Source organism: Oryctolagus cuniculus, chromosome 1 (assembly GCF_051225735.1).
Source record: "Oryctolagus cuniculus isolate XC-2025 breed Fujian yellow rabbit chromosome 1, ASM5122573v1, whole genome shotgun sequence".
Lineage (NCBI taxonomy): Eukaryota > Metazoa > Chordata > Mammalia > Lagomorpha > Leporidae > Oryctolagus > Oryctolagus cuniculus.
The window spans coordinates 198,994,640-199,017,832 of NC_142867.1; the positions used below are offsets into that span (position 1 = coordinate 198,994,640).

A 23,193-nucleotide genomic window follows, 5' to 3' on the forward strand; every position below is an offset into this window, starting at 1 on the left:
CTCACACACACACACACACACACACCCCTCCTGCATTTTTCACTCATATGGAGACTTAATGTGTTACTGTTCTTCATTTGGGTTTTTTCCTTCTGAGTTTTAAAGTCATGAATGAATGTCAAAGGGTTCTATGGATCTTTTGAGACTATAATGATTTTTTACTTTATTCCATTAATACAGTGAATTAGATTGGTTGGCTTGCTAGCAGTGACTCACCCTTGTATTACTGGAATAAACCCAGTTTTGTCAAGATTTATGAAGTTTTCATTTCCATATGCTTCTGGATTTAATTTGCAAATCCATTTTTAGGATTTTTCTGTCTCTGTACACCGGTGATGTTGTCTCATAATTTTCCTTTGATATAAGGCTTGTCCGTTTCTAGTTTCGAGGTTGTGCTAGCTTATAATATTTTACTGAACGGGAATAGTTTGTGCAAGTTGGAATTATTTGCGTCTAGAGTTACTTTATGAGAAGATTTTTAATGACTGACAATATTTTTAAAAGGTTATGCTTTTTTATAGTATTTCAAATCAGTGTAGACAAAGTACACATTTTTGAAAGATTTATTTATTTATTTATTTGAGAGGTAAAGTTACAGATAGGGAGAGGGAGAGACAAAGAGAGAGAGGTCTTCCATCCTCTGGTTCACTCCCCAGATGGCTGCAGCAGCCAGAGCTGGGCTGATCTGAAGCCAGGAACCAGAAGCTTCCTCCCAGTCACCCATGTGGTGCAGGGACCCAAGCACCTGGGCCATCTTCTACTGCTTTCCCAGCCCATGGCAGGGAGCTGAATCGGAAGTGGAGCAGCTGGGACTCAAACTGGCGCCCATATGGATGCCGGCACCACAGGTGGAGACTTAACCTACTAAGCCACAGCTTCAGCCCCAAATTACACATTTTTAGAACCTTTTCCACTCCATCTCAATTTTCAAGTTTATCTGTTATATTTTGTTTTTCATTTTGGAGGGTATAGTTTTATTTTTTATTTTATTTTACTTTTTGACAGGCAGAGTTAGTGAGAGAGAGAGAGACAGAAAGGTCTTCCTTCCGTTGGTTCACCCCCCAAATGGCTGCCACAGCCGGCGCTCCACCGATCCAAAGCCAGGAGCCAGGTGCTTCTTCCTGGTCTCCCATGTGGGTGCAGGGCCCAAGCACTTGGGCCATCCTCCACTGCCTTCCCGGGCCACAGCAGAGAGCTGGACTGGAAGAGAAGCAACCGGGACTAGAACCCGGGGTGCCGGTGCCGCAGGCGGAGGATTAGCCAAGTGAACTGCGGCGCCGGCCAGGGTATAGTTTTATTGAGATATACTACTCAAACCATACAATTCAAACATGTATAATATATGGCTCAGTGGTTTTTAATGTGCTCCCAGAGTTGTGCAGCTGTCACCGTGATGGATTTCAGACGTCTTCATCGTCTCAAAAACGAATCTGGTGTCCTTCAGCCATCCCCTGAGTCGCCATCCTCCAGTCCCTAAGCAACCCCTACTCTCCTTGTCCCTGGAGGACTGTCATTCTGCATATTTGGTCTACATGGAATCACAGAATGTGTGATCTTTTGTAACTTACTTTTTTCACATAGCATAATGTTTTCAAGAGGTGTACCCATGTGGTAGCATGTATCAGCACTGCATACTGTTTTCTGACCAAGTAATATTCCACGGTGTGGAGAGATTCACATTTTGTTATCCATTTATCAGCTGATGGACATTTGGGTTGGCTCTACTTTTTAGCTGTTATGAATAATGTTGCTATAACGTTTTTTTATTTTTATTTATTTATTTTTTGACATGCAGAGTGGACAGTGAGAGAGAGAGACAGAGAGAAAGGTCTTCCTTTTCTATTGGTTCACCCCCCAGTGGCCACTGCAGCCGGCGCACCACTCTGATCCGAAGCCAGGAGCCAGGTGCTTCTCCTGGTCACCCATGTGGGTGCAGGGTCCAAGCACCTGGGCCATCCTCCACTGCCTTCCGGGGCCACAGCAGAGAGCTGGCCTGGAAGAGGGGCAACCGGGACAGAATCCAGGGCCCCGACTGGGACTAGAACTTGGTGTGCCGGTGCTGCAGGCGGAGGATTAGCCTAGTGAGCCACGACGCCAGCCGCTATAATGTTTGTATGCACGTCTTTGTGTGGACATAAGTCTTTGTGTCTCTTGGGTTTTCGGCGGGGGTGACTTGCTGGGTCACGTGTAACCCTATGTCTCAGCTCTTGAGAAACTGCTAGACCATTTCCAAAGCCGCTGCGTAATTTTTCATTCCCTGGAGCAGTGAGTGAGGTTTCTGATTTCTCCACATCCTCAACACTTACTATTATTTGCCTTTTTGATTGTAGCCATCCTAGGGGGTGTGAAGTGATATTTCACTGAGGTTTTCACCTATATCTTGAGAATTAGTGACATTACACATTTTTTCATGTGCTTATTGGTCATTGAAAAAATATTTGTTTATATGAAAGGCAAGAGTAACAGAGAGAATGAGAGACAGAGAGTGATGAACCAATCTTCTATCTTCTGGTTCACTCCCCAAATGGCCAAAACAGCCAGGGCTGGGCGAGGCTGAAACCAGGATGCAGGAACTCCACCCGGGGCTCTCACATAGGTGGCAAGGACCCAAGTACCTGGGCTGTCACTGCTGCCTTCCCAGGCACATTAGCAGGAAGCTGGAGGGGAAGCAGAGTGGTAGGTCTCTAACCAGCACTCTGATATGAGATGCTGGCATTGCAAGCTACAGTTACAATTCTAGCCCCTTATTGGACATTTTTATATCTTCTTTATAAATAAGTTTATTTAGATCCTTAGCCTATTTTAAAATTGGATTGTTTCTAAGAGTTCTTTATGTATTCTAGATGTAAATCCCACATCAGATATGTTATTTGCAAATATTTTCTTCCCTTCTGTGAATTATCTTTTCCCTTTTTAAATGTGGCACAGCAGGTTGAGCTGCTGCTTGCAACACCAGCATCTCATGGTAGAGAGCCGGTTAGAATCCCAGTTGTTCCTCTTCCAGTCCAGCTCCCTGCTAATTTACCTGCAAAAGCAGTGGATGATGGCCCAAGTACTTGTGCCCCTGCCATTGATGTGGGAGACCCCGATGGTGTCTCCTGGCTTCAGTCTGGCTCAGCACTGGCTATTGAGGCTATTTGATGAGTGAACCAGCAGATGAACAAAATGAGGCTATCAGGAAATTTGGGGATTGTATCTATGTCTTTGAAAAAAGAACAGTTCCTCAGGCTGAAGAATAATATCTAAGAGTTATCTGGCTACAAAAACCAGAACCCAGATTATAAATCCAATCTGTGACATTTCAATGATGCAGTGAGGCCTATTGATTTGGAGAACAAAATTCTTATTGATTTTTTAAATCTCTGTTGCTTAAAGATATATGCTAGAATCTTTTCCTTCTATGCAAATCTGTCAGTTCTTTATTTATGAGAGATTGATTGATTGATTGATTCTTGCTTACTACCCAAATACCTGCAATGGATTCTGGCTGGGGCTACAGCTGAGAGCAGAAACACAATCCAGGTGTCCTACATAGGCTGTCCTACATGGGAGCCCAGCTATTTGATTACTTGCTCCTGCTTCCCAGGGGCCCCATTAGCAGGAAGCTGGAATGGGACCGGGTGTTAGTACTGAACCCAGGCACCCTGAGACAGGATGGGGCATGTGAACTGCTGGATTAAATGCCCATCTCATAGTTCTTAGAAGTTTGGCTTTATGTATTTTGAGACTATGTTATGAGGTTCATACAAGACTAGAACTGGTGTGTCTTCCTGGTGAGAATGATCTTTTCTGTTTATATATAGACACCATCTATAGCAAGGCTTTTTGCCTTAAAATTCACTAGGTCCATTACTGATAGAATTGTGCCAGATTTCTTTTGGTTAGAATTTGCCTTAAACATTTGCCTTTGGCTTTCTACTGTTCTATAACCTTGTATTTTAGAATCGTCTAGAAAGCAGCATATAGCTTCATTTTCTTAAAAACGTGTGGACATGAAGAGAGTGGCGAGCCGGCGCCGTGGCTCAATAGGCTAATCCTCCACCTTGCGGCGCCGGCACACCGGGTTCTAGTCCCGGTCGGGGCGCCGGATTCTGTCCCGGTTGCCCCTCTTCCAGGCCAGCTCTCTGCTATGGCCAGGGAGTGCAGTGGAGGATGGCCCAGGTGCTTGGGCCCTGCACCCCATGGGAGACCAGGAAAAAGCACCTGGATCCTGGCTCCTGCCATCGGATCAGCGCGGTGCGCCGGCTGCAGCGGCGGCCATTGGAGGGTGAACCAACGGCAAAGGAAGACCTTTCTCTCTGTCTCTCTCTCTCACTGTCCACTCTGCCTGTCAAAAAAAAAAAAAAAAAAAAAAAAAGAGAGAGTGGCATGAGAGCCAAGGCTGGTCACTTGCAGGCCCCGGGGACCAGAAGGTCCACAACTGCAGGCCCTGACAGAAGACAATCCAGAAACAGCCACTCACCTCGGTCCCCAACCCTGATTCCTACCTCTCCCCTGAGAATGTGAAGCTCAATCTTCTTGAATCTTTACAATAAAATCCTCTTTGACATCAGTCCTTCAAAGCTACCTCATCTCCCTCCTCCCCTGAACTGACGAGTTTCCTAAAAAGCCCTTCCTGCCTGTTCTGCCACTTGGTTCTCCACCCAGATCCCAGGAGTGAGGTGTGGATCCCCCTTCTCATCAGATGACTCAGAACATCCTCCAGCTCCACCCCCCTCCAACATACTTTAAACCCACTGCACCTGCTCCTGTCCCAGCCACTGCTGTGACACAGGTTCTCGTCATCTCTTGCCTGGACCTCTGCACCTGCTTCTGGGAAAGGATTTCGGGCCTTTCACAAGCCGGCAGTCCCCACTCCCTTACCCGTTCCTCTAGCAAGGCTTTCTGGGATCTCCTGAGTTTGGGGAGCTCCAAGGCCTTCAACCCGAGTTCCGTGGGACTCTCATTCGGCTCCCATTCTCCTGTGGATCCAGCCTCTGAGATAACAGCAGAGGGTTGACTCATTGTCACTGAGCACCACCGCCAGCAATGCCCCATGGCTGCGGCCGGGCGGGGCCGGATGCCGGAGGATGGCACGCAGAGCTCTGGGGATGGCCTCCCGGAAGGCCAATTAGTCAGGGCTAATTGTACCCTGCTGTTGGCAGTCTTTATCATCAGACAGGTGCCCTGCGGGGAGCCAAGCTCGTGGGTGTCCCTGGGTGTTTTTCCTATCCTTAAGGAGGCGTGGACGTGGACACAGTAGGAATACTGGTGTTGCCCCAGTGTGGGCTGGGGAACAGACCTCAGTCCTCAGTCAGAGGACAGGAACAGGTGTGCTCCCTTTCTTCTACTTCTAGGGTTTGCAACAGACACACTCCTGGGGTTTGGGACAGGATAAGACTTCTTCCTGCCAGGCTGTCACACTCATTGCAGGAGATTTGTCACCCCAGGCTGCCGCACACTGAGCGCTGACCTCATTATTCTGACAATGCCACATATCCCAAAATGTTCTCTCTCTCTCTTTAAGATTCATTCATTTATTTGAGAGGCAGAGCCACAGATAGAAAGAGAGGTCTTCCATCCGCTTGTTCTCTCCCCAAATGATCGCAGTGTCTGGAGCTGGGCCGATGTGAAGCCAGGAGCCAGGAGCTTCTTCCGGGTCTCCCACGTGGGGTCTCCCATCTTCTACTGCTTTCCCAGGCTATCAGCAGGTAGCTGGATTGGAAGTGGAGCAGCTTAGACATGAACCAGTGCCCACATGGGATGCCGGCACTGCAGGCAGAGAATTAGCTTACTACACCACAGCCCCGACCCCTAGACTAGCCACATGTCAAGGGCTCAGTGGCCATGTGGCTCTGGCTACCGTACTGGACAGCACCAGAGAACTCTCCTCATCCACTTCCCCTCCCAACAATTGCTTACTGCTTTCTCCTAATAGTCTGTGTATGTGAGAAAAGTTTCAAATGTAGGAAAAGCCGAACGTGTTGCACGGTGGAGGGCCGTGTGCGCTTTCCACTTGCCCTATCCTCTGTCAGCTGTCAGTTTGCCTAGCCGGCCCTCTGTCCGTCTTGGTTTTCCATCAGGGCTACTTTGCAGCAGACTTTCCCTTTGGTGTGTGGAGGATCTGTTGGAAACTCACTCAGGCAACCGTTTCCTCCTTGAAGGCAGCCCTGCAGCGGCCTGATCATGAGGTTCTTCAAAGCTTCTCGCTTCTTCCTCTGCATCAGACTCTCACAGCCCTGACCCGTTCTCCTGCCCGTGGCTCTGAGAGCTGCGGCTTTGGGCGGCACGCCTTGCTAGTGACGTCTCTGAGCCTAACCCAGGACTGTGCTGGCTGGGAGGTGGGCTTTAGGGGTCAGGAAGGCTGTGCTTGGTTCTGGCTCAGCTGTGGACCTCCTCGTGGCCACGGCCGTGGTCACGGCAGTGCGTTCACTCCCCGAGCCTCATCTGCCATGTGAAGGCAGTGGGCTTGTTGTGGGGTTAACTGAGATGCACCTGTGGAAGGCACTTATTGCAGCAGTTAGGAACACGGTTGGGGATGATAGGAGAGGAATGTACCGCTCACGAGTGCCCTGTCCTTTGCACCTTCCTTGTGGACACTTGCCCCAGACTTTGCACAATGTATTGTAATAAGCTGTATTCTCTGTCTCCCATCTTAGGTAAGAAGCTCCTGGGAGACTTTCCCTTCGCAGCCTCAGCAGCAGACACAGGGCCTGGCTCCGCAGATGTGAGCTCAGTGAGTGTGATTCTGAGTGTTACAATTGTCTTTAGACGACGGGTCCAGCTTAGAGCGACCTGGCGAGTCAGAGGGCATGGACTGGGACTGCAGATTCAGTCTGTCTCCGATCTCTCCCTCTCTGTGCAGCAGGGGAAACTGAGGCTCAAGCTAGCATTCTACCTGTACTGCAGGAGGGAAAGCGAGCCCTCAGATCCCTGAGCACAGCCCGCCTGGGACCTTGCATGAGTCAGTTTTCTGTTGCTACCTTGAAATACGGAGGCTGGCTCCACATTTCAGCACCACACATGAACTCTTGGGGGAGGAAGTGCACCCAGATCACAGTCACAGGCTTTTCCACTTGTGGGCATCTTCAAGACGACACGGGCCAGGTTGACGGCTCTGGGGGGGTGGGCGCTGCTATGTGGAGAGGGGGGTGGATCCCTGGGCTGCACTGTAGACCTAATCTATTTGGACCAGCATGGTTTCTGAACACTTTCCAGAAGGTACTGTACCTTATGTTGTCTTCATTATTATACAAGCAAAAGGTTTATGGTGGCAAGTTTCAGAAATGCAGAAATGCCAAAATAAAAACCAACGCCTGTAACCTCATCACCCAGAGAATCGCTCAGTGCACTGAGACGCCCAAGGCCAGGGCAAGATTGTCTTGGTTTTCTTGAATTTCAAACATTCGTATTAACTCCTCTTTGCATTCTTTCTGGAATAATTCAAATCTCTCTCCAGACAGATGCCCTGGGAAGACCGACGAAAACAATCACATGTTTGGAAAGGGGCAGCATTTAAAAAGTAAAATTAAATTTAAAATTAAAAATCTTCATCCTTTTCAAAATATTCCACCTCTCACATACAACAAGTCCTTTGCAGGTGCGTGTGGCAGGCCGTTTGCCGGTGCCCTAGGGTCGGGGTCCCCGGCACGTACAGTGTGGGCTCGTCCCGCTTGGCTACGTGAGCTCTCAGCAAACTGTCCTTATTTTCCATGTTGGTCATCCATATCTCTTGATATGTTCATTCTTACAAATTTTGTATTTTTTGCTGTCAGTGTCAATGATGGCTTGATCTAATTATGGTTTTGAATGAGATTTCTGTTGCATAGGAAAATCACTGATTTGTATATGTTTGTTTTTAAATTTCTAACCCTTTTTTCCATCACTAATCATGATGTTAGCTACTGGTTTGAGATATTTTAATCGTATTAAAGGAGTATTCTTCTGACAGCACACTTTTTAAAAATTCATTTATGATATAATTAATTTTATCAAATCTTTTTGCCATCGATTGAGATGATGATAAGGTTTTACTCTTTTCATCTAGCTATGTAATTTACTACAACAATAGATTGAAAAAAAAAACATAAAACCACCCTCACATTCCTAGGGGAAACCTTACTTGTTTAAGGAGTAGGTCCCTCAAATATTCTGCTGGGACCAGATGTATTATTTGTTAAAATCTTGAGATAGTCTGTAGTGTTTCTGTGCTACGGGTGTCAGCTTTGGCATCTGGGTTATGTCAGTTTATAAAATAAATTCTATAAATTTAAGAAGGGGCAGGTGTGTGGCTTAGCAGCTAAGCTGCTGATTCAGACGCCTGCGTCCTGCATGGCCACTGGGGACCTTTGAAGAAGATGGCAGCTCCCAGAGAACGCAAGCGTGCTCGCTCCCTCCCTCCCTCCTTCTCAAATAAAATTTTTTAAAAAAGTAAAGGAAGGTCTCTTTTTCTATTCTTTGAGACAATTTAAACAGCTCCTATTTTGGTTTGTAGGATTCTTTCCTTTGCCTTCTTTTTCTGGGTAGAATTTATTTTCTAGAGCAGTTCTAGGTTCATGGCAAAATGGAGTGGAAGCTGCAGACTTCCCGTGTACTCCCCGCCCTGTGTGCACGCAGCCCAGCCCCCTCCCCGACAGCAGCATCCCCCCCGGGAAGCAGTGAGCCTGCCCGGACACATCCATCCTGTCCACACAAGCCAAGACTCCACTTAGGCTGCATCCGTGCTGATGCGCTTTCTCTGGGTTTGGCAATGGCACGGGCCGTCCACTGCCTCCACTGCAGTGGCCCATGGAAGACTTTCATTGCTCCAAAAAAGTCCTCTTGTTCCGCGTATTTGTGTCCTTATGTAAAATTTTTTTAAAAATTTATTTGACAGGTAGAGTTACAATGAAAGAGAGAGACAGAGAGAAAGGGCTTCCTTCCCCAAATGGTCCCCAAATGGCCCCCATGGCCGGTGCTGCACCAATCCGAAGCCAGGAGCCAGGTGCTTCCTCCTGGTCTCCCATGCGGCACTTGGGCCATCCTCCACTGTACTCCTGGGCCACAGCAGAGAGCTGGACTGGAAGAGGGGCAACCGGGACAGAATCCGGCGTCCCAACTGGGACTGGAACCCGGGGTGCCGGCGCCACAGGTGGAGGATTAGCCTAGTGAGCCGCGGTGCCTGCAGCCACAGATCCTTTTGCCTTTTCTGGAATGACGCAGAGTTGGCGTCACACAGCACAGGGCCTTTTCACACTGGCTTCTTTCACTTGGTGATTTGTGGCTAAGGATCCTCCTCAGATCTCTTTGTGATTTGATGGCTGGGTCTTTTTTCTTAGATTTACTTACTTATTTCAAAGAATGATATATATATATATAGAGAGAGAGAGAGAGAGAGAGCGGGAGAGCGAGAGAGAGAAAGTCTTCCATCTGCTGGTTCATTCACTCCCTAAATGGCCGCAATGGCTGGAGCTGAGCCAATCTGAAGCCAGGAGCCAGGATCTTCTTCTGGGTCTCCCACGTGGGTGCAGTGGCCCAAGGACTTGGGCCATCTTCTACTGCTGGATTGGAAGTGGAGCAGCCTGGACTCGAATTGTTTCCCATATATGAGATGCTGGCACTTCAGGCAGTGGCTTTACTCGCTATGCCTCAGCACCGGCCCCCAAGGAAATTTTCTTTATTTATTTAATGACTGTCTTTTTACGGGCTCGTTACCTACTTTTTTATTTTTATTTTTTTGACAGGCAGAGTGGACAGTGAGAGAGAGAAAGACAGAGAGAAATGTCTTCCTTTTGCCATTGGTTCACCCTCCAATGGCCGCTGCAGCCAGCGCACCGCGCTGATCCGAAGGCAGGAGCCAGGTGCTTCTCCTGGTCTCCCATGGGGTGCAGGGCCCAAGCACTTGGGCCATCCTCCACTGCACTCCCGGGCCCCACCAGAGAGCTGGCCTGGAAGAGGAGCAACCTGGACAGAATCTGGCGCCCTGACCAGGACTAGAACCCGGTGTGCCGGCGCCGCAGGCAGAGGATTAGCCTAGTGAGCCGCGGCGCCGCCAGCCACGTTACCTACTTCTGAAAAGTCTGTTATTGAAGTATATTTGCATTCTGGAACTTTCCTTTGGATCCATCTTTTTCTGAGACAGGGGTGGGGGGGTGGGGGGTGTCTCAAAGCAGTCTTTAATATGAAAATAAACATCCTGGGCTTGTATATTTTTCCATATTTGAATATAAATTTGCCTTTGGAACCCTATTGGGATATAAATAAAGGAGTTCCTCTGTTTCTGTGGTAGCCCCCGAGACCAGGGTACAAAGCTACCATCTTTTTCCGCTTGTCTAATTGCTTCCCTCGATTGCTCATGTTTGTGACTGGGGAATTGCCACGGTTCTAGGAAAGATTACACAGATAATCTTCAAGCCTGTTACAAGCAACGAAGAAAGAAACTGGTTTTCTGCTTTGGGAGGATGAGGGCAGAGCTGCTCCTGAGGAGAGGAGAGGAGAGGAGAGGAGGGAAGAGGCGAGGCAAGGCGGGGAGGGGAGGGGAGGGGGGAGGGGAGGGGAGGGGAGGGGAGGGGGGAGGGCAGGGGACTGCTGTGCGGGCAGCTTCTTTCCAGCATGTGCAGAGGCAGCATGGGGCTCCCCCTTCTTTAGGCAGCGCCAGCGGCAGGGTTAGGATCCTGCTGGCCCCGTCCTGCCGTCTGTACAAACCAGAAGATGGGCTGAGCCCTGGCCCTCTCCGTGGGGAGCAGAAACTTGCAGTGCCCAAGATCACTCACTGGTTCCTGCTGCCCCAGCTCCCGCCTTGTTCCTAGCCCTGGTCTGCCTTGTTCCTAGCCCTGGTTGTCCGATGCAGAGATTTAGGGAGGCTCTTCTGAGGCGCAGCCACCACTGCCTCCGGAGAATGCCCACCCTCCGTCAGCACATCCATCAGCCTGCTTCCATCCGCATGCCAGCTAGCAGAAATTTCTTGAAGTGTCTGGGCTGGTAATGCAACTCTACTGATTTCCAAGTAGTATTTCCCGACTTTTCATTCTGCAGCCATTTCTTTTTCTTTATTTAAAAATATTTATTTATTTATTTGAAAGTCAGAGTCACACAGAGAGAGAAGGAGAGGCGGACAGAGAGAGAGAGAGAGAGAGAGAGAGAGAGAGAGAGAAAGTCTTCCATCTGCTGGTTCTCTCCCCAGTTGGCTGCAACGGCCAGAGCTGTGCCGATCCAAAGCCAGGAGCCAGGAGCTTCTTCTGGGTCTCCCATGCAGGTGCAGAGGCCCAAGCACTTGGGTCGTCTTCTACTGCTTTCCCAGGCCATAGCAGAGAGCTGGATGGGAAGAGGAGCAGCTGGGATACAAACCAGCACCCATATGGGATGCTGGCATGGCAGGCTGCGGCTTTACCTGCTATGCCACAGTGCTGGCCCCTCTGTAGCCATTTCAATGGGGATTTGGGATGGAGAAGAGTTCTATGCAGGGATTCAGATGATAACTTATAAACAAAAGTCAGGACACTGTCCCTTTTGACAGGTCAGAACACAAAACTGATTTATTTACAGTGTTACCACTAGGTGGTGCCACCAATTAGTGAAAACAATGTGGTTGCTGCTGGACAACTGAAACCGCCCACTGGGGTCCGGTCTGGGTTTGTGAGCTCATCCAGAACCGCTGTGAGTGCCGTGGGGTGAGTGTGTGCATGCATGAGTACTGGTACATGAGGCTGCCCACAGAGCAGTGCTGGTTTCCGGGGCACACACTTGCATGCGTGGATCTGTGCACCCTGGAAGCTAAATGATAGGTGCTTCCGAGGCTCCTGCAATAGCCCTGTGGTTGGAGCTCCCGGCCTTCAGTTGGGAAGGTGCAGAAGACCCAGCCCTGGGGGATAAATACAATGATAAAGCCACGGCCACAGTTCCTCTAACATTGTCAGTCCTGCAAGCCCTGATTCCAGTCACTCCGGAAGCCCTGGAGGGCTGGAGTCTCAGTGCCTCTCTCCCTCAACTCCAGTACTGAGTACCGGGAGCTGCTGATAAAACGTCACCTTGGAGTCCCATCTCTGTCCAGCTGGGAGGGAACAAGCCTCAGGCCCCTCCACACCTGCCCTCCATCCTCCTTTGTTTCTGTGCAAAGTCCCAGCTGACAGCAGACCCGGGCATGTTCCTGTTGATTTCCTGCTGTAGACAACAGCCCACAAAGCTCAGGGGGCTCAGACAAGTCTCTTCCCTTGTGTGGCCTTGGTTTCCCCATCTCTAGGCGAGGGCTGAAGTTCTGCGGGTTGCAATCCAGGGGCTGTTGGGGCGGGAAAAGCTCTGAAGGAGATTCCCTGTGTGACTCTGACCGCCCCCCCACTGGCACGCCTACTACCCCCAGCAGAGTTCCCTCCTAGCTGCCCCCAGGGAAGGCAGCAGGGCTCCTAGGGCCGCAGGAGGCAGCAGGAAGAGTTCTTACTCCTACTTCATTAAAAGTTCCAGTAACTTCTCCCAAGGGCCAGAGAAACCCCAGGATTCATTAGACCTGCTGGCCCCTGGGCCCGACTCCGTGGCAGGCAGCATTAGCCTTGACATCCGGTGAGGATTTTCATCAATGGTTTGAGGCTTCCCTGAGAGAACTTGGCAGGGATTGAGGCAGACAGGGAAGGGTCCCCAGAGGTCCCCTCTTGCTCTGGGACTTTCATGGAAGAACCAAGGCTGGGGGCAGGGGCAGGGGCAGGGGTTTGGCTGCATCCCAGGGCGGAGGTGCTGTCCAGCTCAGGGAGCCAGCCTTGCTGCTTCTGGAAACACATGTCCAGGTAGCCCAGAGACGAGCCCTCAAGCTCGCCCACGAGGGGCAGGGGCAGAGGGGCTGGGGACTCTGCCTGGAGGCCCCCCGAGATCCAGATGCGTTCCTGGGCTGTGTGTGAGCGGGAGCTTTGAGAATCACCCAAGAGGCCCATGGCAGAAAGGGAGCGAGCGGCTGTCCCCGGGGCTGGTGTGTGACGAGCAGCAGGGGTTTAGGGACTAGGAGGAGAGTCGCTGTCTGCCCGCCCTAATTTCCCCAGCGTCAGTGCCATTCATGGCTGCCATTTATGGCCAACTGTGGCTGTGGGACAGGGCAGCAGGAGGCTGGGCCTGAGGCTCAGCCAGCCTGCGCCCAGTGGCATCCTTCCCACCCTCAGCAACCGCGGGCCGCCACCAGGGACCGCTGCCTCCCGGTCCCCGGTCCCTGGTCCCCGGTCCCCGTGGGGTGAGGATCTTCCTGGATGCCGACAGTCTGCTATGGGCTCCTGAAGCTCACCAAGATTGGGGTTACCCATTGAACAGAACCCACCTGAGCCCCCGAGGACTTAGTCGGCGGCAGGTTGGGGAACCCCAGACTTGCAGCTGACAGCAACTCCCAAGTAATCCAGCAGAGACCACTGCACGGTCATCCTGGCTCACACGTGGCAGGAAAGCGGTGTAAATGCTGTCTCTCCACTAATCCTCAGAAAGTCCGAAGGGGTGGGTGCTATTATGAGCCATTTTACAGATGAGCAGACTGAGGGGCAGAGAAGCTAAATAACCTGTGCACGATTGCAGCACCAGTGAGTGGACTGGTTCTATAGCTTGACCTTGACCTCTGGTCCCTACAAGAGTACCCCAAAGCCTACAGTAGGGGAGGGGGGAGGGGGAGTGAGAGGGAGAGGGCCCCACCTGGTCACTCAGCTAGTTAGCAGAAGTGTAGTAGAGGTTGAGATCTCTTTCTCTCTCTTTAAGATTTATTTATTTATTTGAAAGATTTACAGGCAGAAGGAGAGAAAGAGATCTTCCACCTGCTACAATAGCCACAGCAGGACCAGGCTGACGCCAGCAGCCAGGAGCTTCTTCCAGGTCTCCCACTTGTGTGGCCGGGGCCCAAGGACTTGGACCATCTTCTGCTGCTTTCCCTGGCGCATTAGCAGGGAGCTAAATCAGAAGTAGAGCAGCTGGGGCATGAACTGGTGCCCACATGCGATGCCGGCATCCCAGGCAGCTTTACCAGCTAGGCCCCAGAGCTGGCCCCAGACCTTGATCTCTTATCTTTCCTCCTCTGTCCCTGCCCAGGCTCCTACCAGGCCTCCCCCAAAGTTGACCGCCCATGGCGTGGCCCCGGGCCAGGAGCTCCCGTCCAAACAGTCCTCGCCCACATTCCCTGGCTGCTGGCCAGCCCACAGGAGCTGGGACAACACAGTCCAGTGGCTGAGGCTCAGAAGAGGCCACTGAAGGGGAGCAGGGAGCCACCAAGCAGGGGAGGCCGCACAGCCCCCAGATGCCAGGCCCCCTGGAGAGCACAACCCTGCTGGGCTGGGTCGCTGGTGTTGCCGTGGCTGTGCTGCTGCTGCTGCTGCTGCTGGCTACCTGCCTCTTCCCTGGACACCAGGACCGGGACGTGGAGAGGAACCACCCAGCCGCGGCGGGAAACCGGGGCCGGTGGGTCCAGCCCCGGCTCTTCCGGGGCCGGGGCCGGGGCCGAGGCGGGGGTCGCCTGGCACCCTTTCACCATCGCCACCACGCTGGCCCCGCATCTCACGGGCCCAGTGCCGGCCTCCACCACCACCATCACCACCGCGCTCACCGAGGCCGCCGATGACGCTGCCGTGCCCTCGGGCACCAGGACGGGTGCATCTCTGGGTCCTGCTGGGGCTTCAAGGGCACACAGAGCCTGCGTCCTCTGGCGGCAGAGCCTGGAGGAGCCCTGAGGCAGCTCTGCGGACACTGGCAGCTTGCGGGGAGGAGCACAGGGGTGGCCGGGCAACCCCACTTGGCCACTGACTCCCAGTGGGCCCCAGAAGTAGCAAGGGAGTCCGGCAGGGCCAGCACATGGGCAGATGGCAGCACACAGCCTCTGGCTGGCTCAGCCTGAGGAGGGCGGTTGGGGGAGGCCTGGAGCGTGCCCGTGCAGATAGGACGATGCAGGTTGGGGTTATGTGGCCCAGTGGGTGGTGCTTTCAGCACGAGGAAGTAAAAGCCCCTGAGCAGCTTTGGAGAGGCCCTTGACTGCAGCGGGGGGGGGGGGGGGGGCGGCGGCGGGGGTTTGCCCTCAGCGCCCCCCCCCCCATTGCCCTGGGGATGCTTTCTCCACAGGGTGTGAGTGCCTGGAGCTGGCCCTGGGGCTGCAGTGTGGGCTCTGGCTGTGGGGCCACCGGTGGACGGGGCAGGAGAGAGGGGAGCGGAGGCTGCCTGCGTTAGCTCCCTGGGCGCCCTCCAGCCAGTGTCCAGACCCTTGGAGCCCTGGGACCCCAGGGAGCCCCAGCCGGTGGTGTGAAGTCGGTGTTTCTTGGTAACTGGGGCCTGCAGGTGCTGCTGGGGTGCTGGGCGGCCCTAGGAGAGTGTTGGCCTCCTCTGGGCTTCCGTTTCTTCTCACCTAACGTGGGGCGGGTATCAGAGGCTCACTCCTGCCCACGCCGGCCAGTGTGCTCTGTGAGGTAGGAAGCTCGCGCTGAGGCCTTCAGCCTGCTCCTGTGAGCTGGGGAGGAAAGCGGAGGGAGGTGAGCCCGGGGGGCCAGGCCAGGCGGTGGGGAGGGGTGGAGAACAGGGCCGGGTGACTCACGAGAACAGAATGTCCTCTTTCCCTTTTATTTCCCAGTGGGTTTTCTGTGAGGGCAGCGGAGGGAGGTGTTGGGGGGAGGGGAGGCAAATTCACTGTGCAGGACATGTTAGGTTTCTGTAGTGCGGCCAGCTCTCTCTCTGTAGTCCTTCGAGACCACCTCTCCTTCTCCATCCCCCGCCCGCCCCCATTCTGCCCTGGCCGGGGCCTCACTCTCCACCCTGGACTCCTGCCAGTCTGTCCACCTTCGGCTCTGCCCCTTCGGGAGCATCTCCACTCGGACTTACAGATGGGCCGAGGAAGGGACCTCGGGAAAGGCCAGAGACAGCGGGGCTCGGCGTGGGCTGCACCCCCACACCTGCCGCAGGGAACCCACACAAACAACAGGCGCATGAGAAGTCACAGAACCAACAATCAAGCTTCAAGCAGGGTCCCCGCCCTGGCACCCCATATCAGCCGCATCTGTTAGTTGGTGTTGGGAATTCAGCTGGAGGCCACGGCGCTGCAGGTCGGCAGAGAACCTGGCTCCTTCCCGGGGCCGCAGTACGCTCCCTGCCTGTGGAGGAGCCCAGTGCCCGGCCTGTCCATTCATCTCAGCAAAGGGAAAGAGAATCTGCAGGCTATCTGTGGCCTAATAGTTCCCTCGGGCCTTGGGGCAATTGTAAAGGGCCAGGCTGTGTGACCTTGGCCAGCCCTTTGCCCTCTCTGATGAGTAAGCCTGCAGCCGATTGCTCTGTGGTTGCGTGGTGCCTCCAAAGAGCACTGACCCAGGGGTGGCCGCAGGGAGGTCCCTCCTCGGCCCCCACTGACGAGTGGCGGGCTCTAAGCAGCCCGTCGGCATCTGTGTCTCGCCACGCAGGGCTGCTGTGTTCCGCCCCTTTAGTTCCTGTTCCTCGTGGTTCCGTTTCTCAGAAGAGGGGCGCTACTGACTCTCCTCTGGGGGTGGGGTGGGGGGAGCAGTCTTCAGAGATGCGGAGTGGGAGGGCTCTGATCGGTGAGGGCCGGCAGGGAGACCTCTCTGCAGACTTGATTCAGTGGCCTGAGCCTGGCTCATTTCCCCGGACCTCCCCAGCAGGGGGCAGGGCAGGGGCAGCTTGGGGTGTGCAGAAGGGGCGGGGTGAGGCCTGTCCCCCAGGCAGCTGGGAGGCCCCGGCCCTCACTCACAATTGGAGGAAGGCCTTCAGGAAGCGCTCGCAGCTGCTCGGACATCTCAGAGCCAAGTCTCAGGCAGGACCACAGCGGCAGCACCCAGGGAGGAGCGGCATGGCCCGGAGGCCGCAGCCCCAGGTGCAGCCACAGCTGGCCCTCGCGGAGCCCAGGGTGAGTCTCCATAGCACCGCATGTGAGCAGTGGGCATGAGCAAACAGGGCTTCTCCGAGGGAACCCGGGGCAAAGGGGTCACACTGCATGCGCCTCCCCCAACCCTGCACAGAAAGGAAGCCCCTCCCACCTGGGTGACCTGTGAGTGCTCCCCCCAAATCCCTACCTGGCCCAGAGCTGCCAGCCACCTTCCTACCCACCTGTGACCCTGTGCCCAGCACGCCCAGCAACTGAGAGGTCGCAGATCCAAGGACTGACCCAAGGTCCCTGCAAGGGAGCTGCCAGTCTCCCAAGAGGCTCCCAGGAGGGGGAGTGTTTTGTCTTTGGCCTGACTGTCCCATTGTTCTTGGAATTTGCAGGCACCACCGTTGGCCTTGGGCTGTCCAGGCTGTCCAGGCTCGCCCTGAGCAGCATCTCCGGCCCTCCATGTCCAGGGAGTCTCTGCTCGCATCTTCCAGGACTGCGCTTCTAGAAGCTGCCGGTAGAACTGACCACAGCTCATGCCAGCCTGGCCGAGGGTTAGAAGAGAGAAGAGATGGACTGTGATCCCAGCAGTAGGGCCATGTGTGGGTGCCTGGCAGCCTAGGGCAGGCAGGGCCGGGGGCCTCCGCGCGGCTTCGCTGGGCCCAGGCTCCCCCACCCCCGCTTCGATGGGGGGCTGAGGCTCCCACATGCCCCATGCTTGCTCAGTGGGTCGGTGGCCATGGAAACGGCAGTGATTGGGGTGGTGGCAGTGCTGCTCCTGGTCACTGTGGCCGTCACCTGCATCCTGTGCTGCTTCAGCTGTGACTCGAGGAACCCGGATCCTGAGGAGGGCCCTGGCCATAGCTTCACGGTGGCCACATTTCGCCGGGAGGCGTCCCTCTTCACGGGGCCCAATCGCCAAACCCAGCCAGGGCCGAGTGCTCGGGACTTCTGGTCCTTCATGTGACATCCTGCAGCCGCTCTGCTAGGGGGCTGCGCTCAGCCGCCCTGCTCGCAAGCCCACACCTCCGCGTCCTGCAGCCCCCGTGCGTCCCTCCTGTATGCTGCCCATCCCGCCTCTGCCCCTGCAGCCACAGGGAAGGCAGTGCTGGGACCTGATGGAAGTCAGCTGCGACCCCGACAGCTCAGCGGGGCCTGCCTCCTGAAGGGGAGGAGGAGAACAGCCGTTGCGTGGGACCGTGTGGCAGGCCAGCTCTGTGGAGTACCGCGTGGAACTCTCACTGCCGGTGCGAGAATTCTTATTGCCCCAGCAGATGCAGCGCCCCCAAGTGGACGCTTTTAGAAACCACTTCTTGCCGGCTCCCCTAATTGAGTATTTTCGCACAGAGCTTTCCCCAAAGGCCTGTCCTCTGCCAGTTGTCTGAAACAGCCCCAAAATTTTGAAGCCGAAGAGCTGTTTTCTGCGCACAAGTGATCTCTTCGACAATGGAGAAAGTATAACCTTTTATGGGTCTTTCCAAATCTCGTCTTGAAAACCACAAAAGGAAAAAGGAGACAGAAGAGGCACAGAAAGTACAAGATGTTTTATTAAGAGGAAGGCCAGAAAGCGGACTTTCAAATGTATTTCCCAACGAGGCTGTATTGCTGTTTTCTAGTAGCTCACTTCTTTCCTTAGTGAAAGTGGAATGTGAGTGATTTTCATCACTTAGGAATGATAGAAAAATCACGGACAGAAAGATAATTCCAAAAAAAGCTGAAATGCTATGTTACACTCAAAGCATGTAACACTGCTCTCGTCTTCATCACAAATAAAGGGATATTCGGGTCTTCTTCATAGGAAATCGGTTCTCTCTCAGCCCATGGAAAAAAACGCCATGGCAGGTATTGAAAGAGTTTGGGTGTGAGGTGCAAAATTAAGAGGCTCCTGGCTCATCTGTGCATCCAGCCCTGCCCTGCAGCTCTCTGGGGACTTCCTTTTGGGGGGGCGGGTCTGAGCCCGAGGAGGGCTCTGGTCTCTAGGGGTGCCTTGCTGTGTGGCTGCCATAGGGGAGGAGGGGGCAGAGACAGAGTCTGGCTGATGGAGAAAGAGGGATGGGTTTGCATGGGAGGGGAGGGCTCAGTTTCAGGGGCTCCTGAGAACATGTTCTGGTCGCACCTGACACCAGAGCCTTGTGCATGTGTGTGTGGGAGGGAACCGGCTCCAGGGAGGCCGGAGACTGGCAGAAGGGGACTCTGGCAGGCTGAGACCCGGATGGGTGCAGCGTGTGTCCCAGGGTTCCGCACGGGAGGGGCTGGAGGAAGAAGCCCAAGCGTCAGGCAGGCCCTTGGTCTCCCTGCCTTTCTCTCTGTGTGCCTTCCCCACCAGCCCCCCTGGCTTTGACTGCTGCAGCCCAGGCAGGCCCTGAAGTCCTTCCTGGGTGGGGGCCTGGGGCGCCCACCGCCATAGGAATTCAGTAGCGTCATGTTCTCAGGGGCACCCTGAGTGGTCAGAGGCAGGTGGCCATCTTCAGACACAAAGAGATATTGGGGCCCAGGAGCTCCAGGTGGGGAGAGACAGCTGTGTGGGACCTTGGCCCCCTCTGCCCCTGCAGCAGCAGTAAGAGCTGTGCTCCAGGTCAGGCGCCCTTCACACGGAAGGAGTCTCAGGGCCCAGCCCAGAGTGCCTAGCCCTGTACTGCATGGTCGCGTCCCTCCCTGGGTTAACCCAGGGCGGGTCTGCAGGCTGGATCCCAGGACTCTGAGAACCGCACAGTGGAGGGGCCTGGCCTCGCTCTGAGGTCTCTGCATTTGGACACCTGCTCATCCATCCCCACGCCTACCTGCCCACGCACCTCGCCACCTCCCCTCTCACCTGTCCACCCGCCCCCTGCCCCGTCCTGCACGTGCTCACTCAGTCGAACTTCCTGTGCATTTATTCATTCGCCCCATCACTCATTCTCTTACTCAGTCATTCACTCTATTCAATAAACACCAACCCAAGACTGCCTGTGTACCGGGTCCTGGCAGGGTGCGTGGGGTCACCTTGACATGGCCCCAGCCCTCAGTGAACTCCAGATAACACACCCTGGAGGAGGAGCCGGGCTTGAAGAAGTGAAGGAAGGGACATCAGCAAAGACGGTCCCGGGAGAGTGCTGGATCAGGGACAGTGCCGGCAGGGAGTAAGCGGCTCAGCTGGGCCTGGCGTGAGAAGGAACACAGCCAGACCCCGAGGGAAGCGCTTCCTGCCACCTGTGGCCTGCAGGTCTCTGGGTGGTGGACGACGACCAGGGCAGCCCCCGTGGCCTGCCACGTGGGTCCCCACAGGCACACCCAAGAGCTGGGAGAGGTGGCCTCATGGCAGACGTGGGGGAGGAGGTGCCCAAGGCAGCCCCTCGTGGGGTCTGGGGAAGCCGGGCACAGCGAAGGTGGCCAAGGGCGGGGCCCAGGGGAGCAGCTGCAGAAGGGACAGGAAGGCGGGAGCAAGCGGGGTTAGAACACTGCAGGCCAGGGAGCGGGGATGCCAGAGTCGGCGAATGACAACACAGGACAGCTAGGCCAATCAGAGCTCCAGGCCGATAATCCGTGTGTGTGTGTGTGTGTGTGTGTGTGTGTGAATGAGTCCAAGCATGGGGGTGGTGTGTGTGACATGTGTGGAGTGTGTATGAGTGGTGTGTGTGACGTGTGTGGTGTGTGTGTTAATGAGCGTGTGAGTGGTGTATGTGACGTGTGTGGTGTGTGTGTTAGTGTGAGCGTGTGAGTGGTGTATGTGACAGGTGTGGTGTGTGTGTTGGAGTGTCAGTGTGAGTGGTGTGTGTGACAGGTGTGGAGTGTGAGTGCGCAGGGTGTGTGTGGTATGACTGTGTGTGAGCGTCTATGTTGTGGCATGTGAGTGTCAGTGTGAGTGTGCAGGGTGTGTTGTGGTGTATATATATGTGTGTGTGTGTTGGCTGAGGTGCTCTTGCCACTCTTAGCCATTTCACGGCGTCAGGAGGAAGGAAGCCCCAGGTTCAGCTGAGCACAGTCCTTGCTGACCCTGCCCCCACCAGCATTTTTGACTTTCTTGGGCACCACCGTGTGTAGAGGGTAGAGTCTGGGTGGACAGACCTCAGCCCTGAGCCAGCCCCCGCAGGCCTCCCGAAGGCTTTGCACCTGCAGAGAAAAAGGTGCCTCACCTCCCGTTGGATCCTTCCTGCCCTTGGCCTCCCGGGGCTCCCCCGCAGCTCCACCCCAGGGCAAAGGACTGGGGGAGCTTGCTCTGCCCCCTCACAGCCCCCACAGTGGAGAGGGCTAGTCATCTCTCCACTCTCCACTAACTGGCTGGGCCTCAGTTTCCCTGGTTGCACAGAGGACATGAAGCAGTGTCAAGATGCTGGATCGTACTCCAGGAGGGGGCAGGGAGAAGAGACGCCCCTTCCCCCCACCCTGCTCTTCCTCCGCATTCCCTGGCCTTGAAACCAGGGTGGTGCTTCTCTCCGGAACAGGCTTGATTCTGGAATCAGGAAGCCTTGACATAGCGTTTTCCGGACATGCACCTTTCTTAAAGGAAACCACTGGTTCCAAGTAGTACAAAGGGGTCATTGTGCTTTGCCAGGTCCACAGAGGCAGACACAGCGGGAGACAGAGACCAGCCACGCACTCTGCGCAGGCTTGCGGGGGACAGCCGAGTGCCCCAGGTGGGGCTGGTCTGGCACTTTCTTTCCTTTCCTTTCCTTTCCTTTTTTTTTTTTTTTTTTTTTAAGATTTATTTATTTGAAAGTCAGAGTTACAGAGAGGCAGAGAGAGAGAGAGAGAGAGAGAGGTCTTCCATCCACTGGTTCACTCCCCAGATGGCTGCCCAGAGCTGGGCAGATCCGAAGCCAGGAGCCTGGAGCTTCTTCCAGGTCTCCCACACAGGTGCAGGGGCCCAAGGATGTGGGCCATCTTCTACGTCTTTCCCAGGTGCATTAGCAGGGAGATGGATCAGAAGTGGAGCAGCTGGGACTCGAACTGGCATCCACACGGGATGCCGCCACCGCAGATGGTGGCTTTAACCATTGCACCATAGTGCCAGCCCCTGCAATATTATTTTTAATGGTAAAATATTATGAAGAGCCAGGCATCATTAATGGGAAAATAGATGAAAAAATTATGAGACCTCCGCAAAATGAAATAATAGGTGGCCCTTACAGAGATGTACTGACTTGGGAACGACTCACTATAAATAGAGAAAAAAGCAGCAAGTGACAGGGTGGTCTTATTAAAAAAAGCATCATTGCCAAGAAAACAAAAATAGAACAAAAACCTGAATTACAGACGTGAGGGGCCTCAAAGTGGGTGAAAAATGGCACTAACACATAACGCGAGTTTCTCATGGACTTTTCGAAGTCCCCTCTTCTGTGTGTGAGTTTCTGTGACACAGGAGCAAGTCTAGAAGCAGAAGATGGCCTCAGTGGGGACGGCTCGGGGGGGAGATTGCTTTCGACCCTGTAGCTTCTGTCCCGTGGGCCCTTAGTTGAGCAAGCCTCCGTTGTGTTTTCCCGACTTGCCATAGTGCCTTAAGACACTCGTACAAAGGTTAGGGAAAGTGAGCTGGCCGATGGCCCAGCTGGCCGATGGCCGTTCCAGGACAAACAACTGTTCTTTGCACAAAGGCTCCCCTGGCCTGAGAGCTGCTAGGGCCCCACTTAGCAAGGACACACGGGGTGCATGGGGTGCGGCCAAAGTTGCGTCCTCCTGCTGGGTCAGCCATGGATGCCCAGGGGAGAAGGGGACACGGCTCAGGCCCTCCTGGCTTTTGACAGGCGGAAGTCCCAGTCATAAGAGGGAAGCTGGCTTCTCCCTGATCGGTGACAACTGACTGAACACCAAAAAGGAAACCTCCTGAAGTGAAATGGACACTATGGGAAACGGTGACTTGATCAGCATAGCCCTGACTGCTAATGAACAACTTAATACATTATCCCTCTTAGTAGTTTTTTTGTCTGTTCTACTTAATATGACTGGTTTAATTCTGTAATTAATACACAGTTATTCTTAAGTGTTGAAATTTAACTGAAATGTGATCCCTGTTAAACATAAGAGTAGGAATAAGAGAGGGAAGAGATATATAATTTGGGACATGCTCAAGCTGACTTGCCCCAAATGGTAGAGTTAGAAACATACCAGGGGACTCCAATTTAATCCCATCAAGGTGGCATGTACCAATGCCATCTCACTAGTCCAAGTGATCAATTTCAGTTCACAATTGATCATAATGAAAGGACTAAGAGTCAAAGGGAGCACATAAGCAAGTCTAGTACCTGCTAACACTAACTGATAGAATAAATAAAGGGGAGAGTGATCCAACATGGGAAGTGAAATACTCAGCAGACTCATAGAATGGCAGATGTCCTGAATGGCACTCTGGCCTCAGAGTCAGCCCTAAAGGCATTCAGATCTGGCTGAAAAGCCCATGAGAGTATTTCAGGCATGGAAAGCCAAGACACTCTGGCAAAAGATCTCTGTGA

At 53.9% G+C, this 23,193-nt stretch overlaps 1 protein-coding gene across 1 annotated transcript; it reads left to right on the top strand.

Annotated features, from left to right (window-relative positions):
* The first annotated feature begins 17,370 nt into the window (after positions 1-17,370).
* Positions 17,371-17,882, top strand: SPAAR (small regulatory polypeptide of amino acid response). Its single transcript, XM_051856793.3, has one exon. The coding sequence runs from the start codon at positions 17,508-17,510 to the stop codon at positions 17,733-17,735; it is 228 nt and encodes a 75-aa protein (XP_051712753.1). The 5' UTR covers positions 17,371-17,507; the 3' UTR covers positions 17,736-17,882.
* The last annotated feature ends 5,311 nt before the right edge of the window (positions 17,883-23,193 follow it).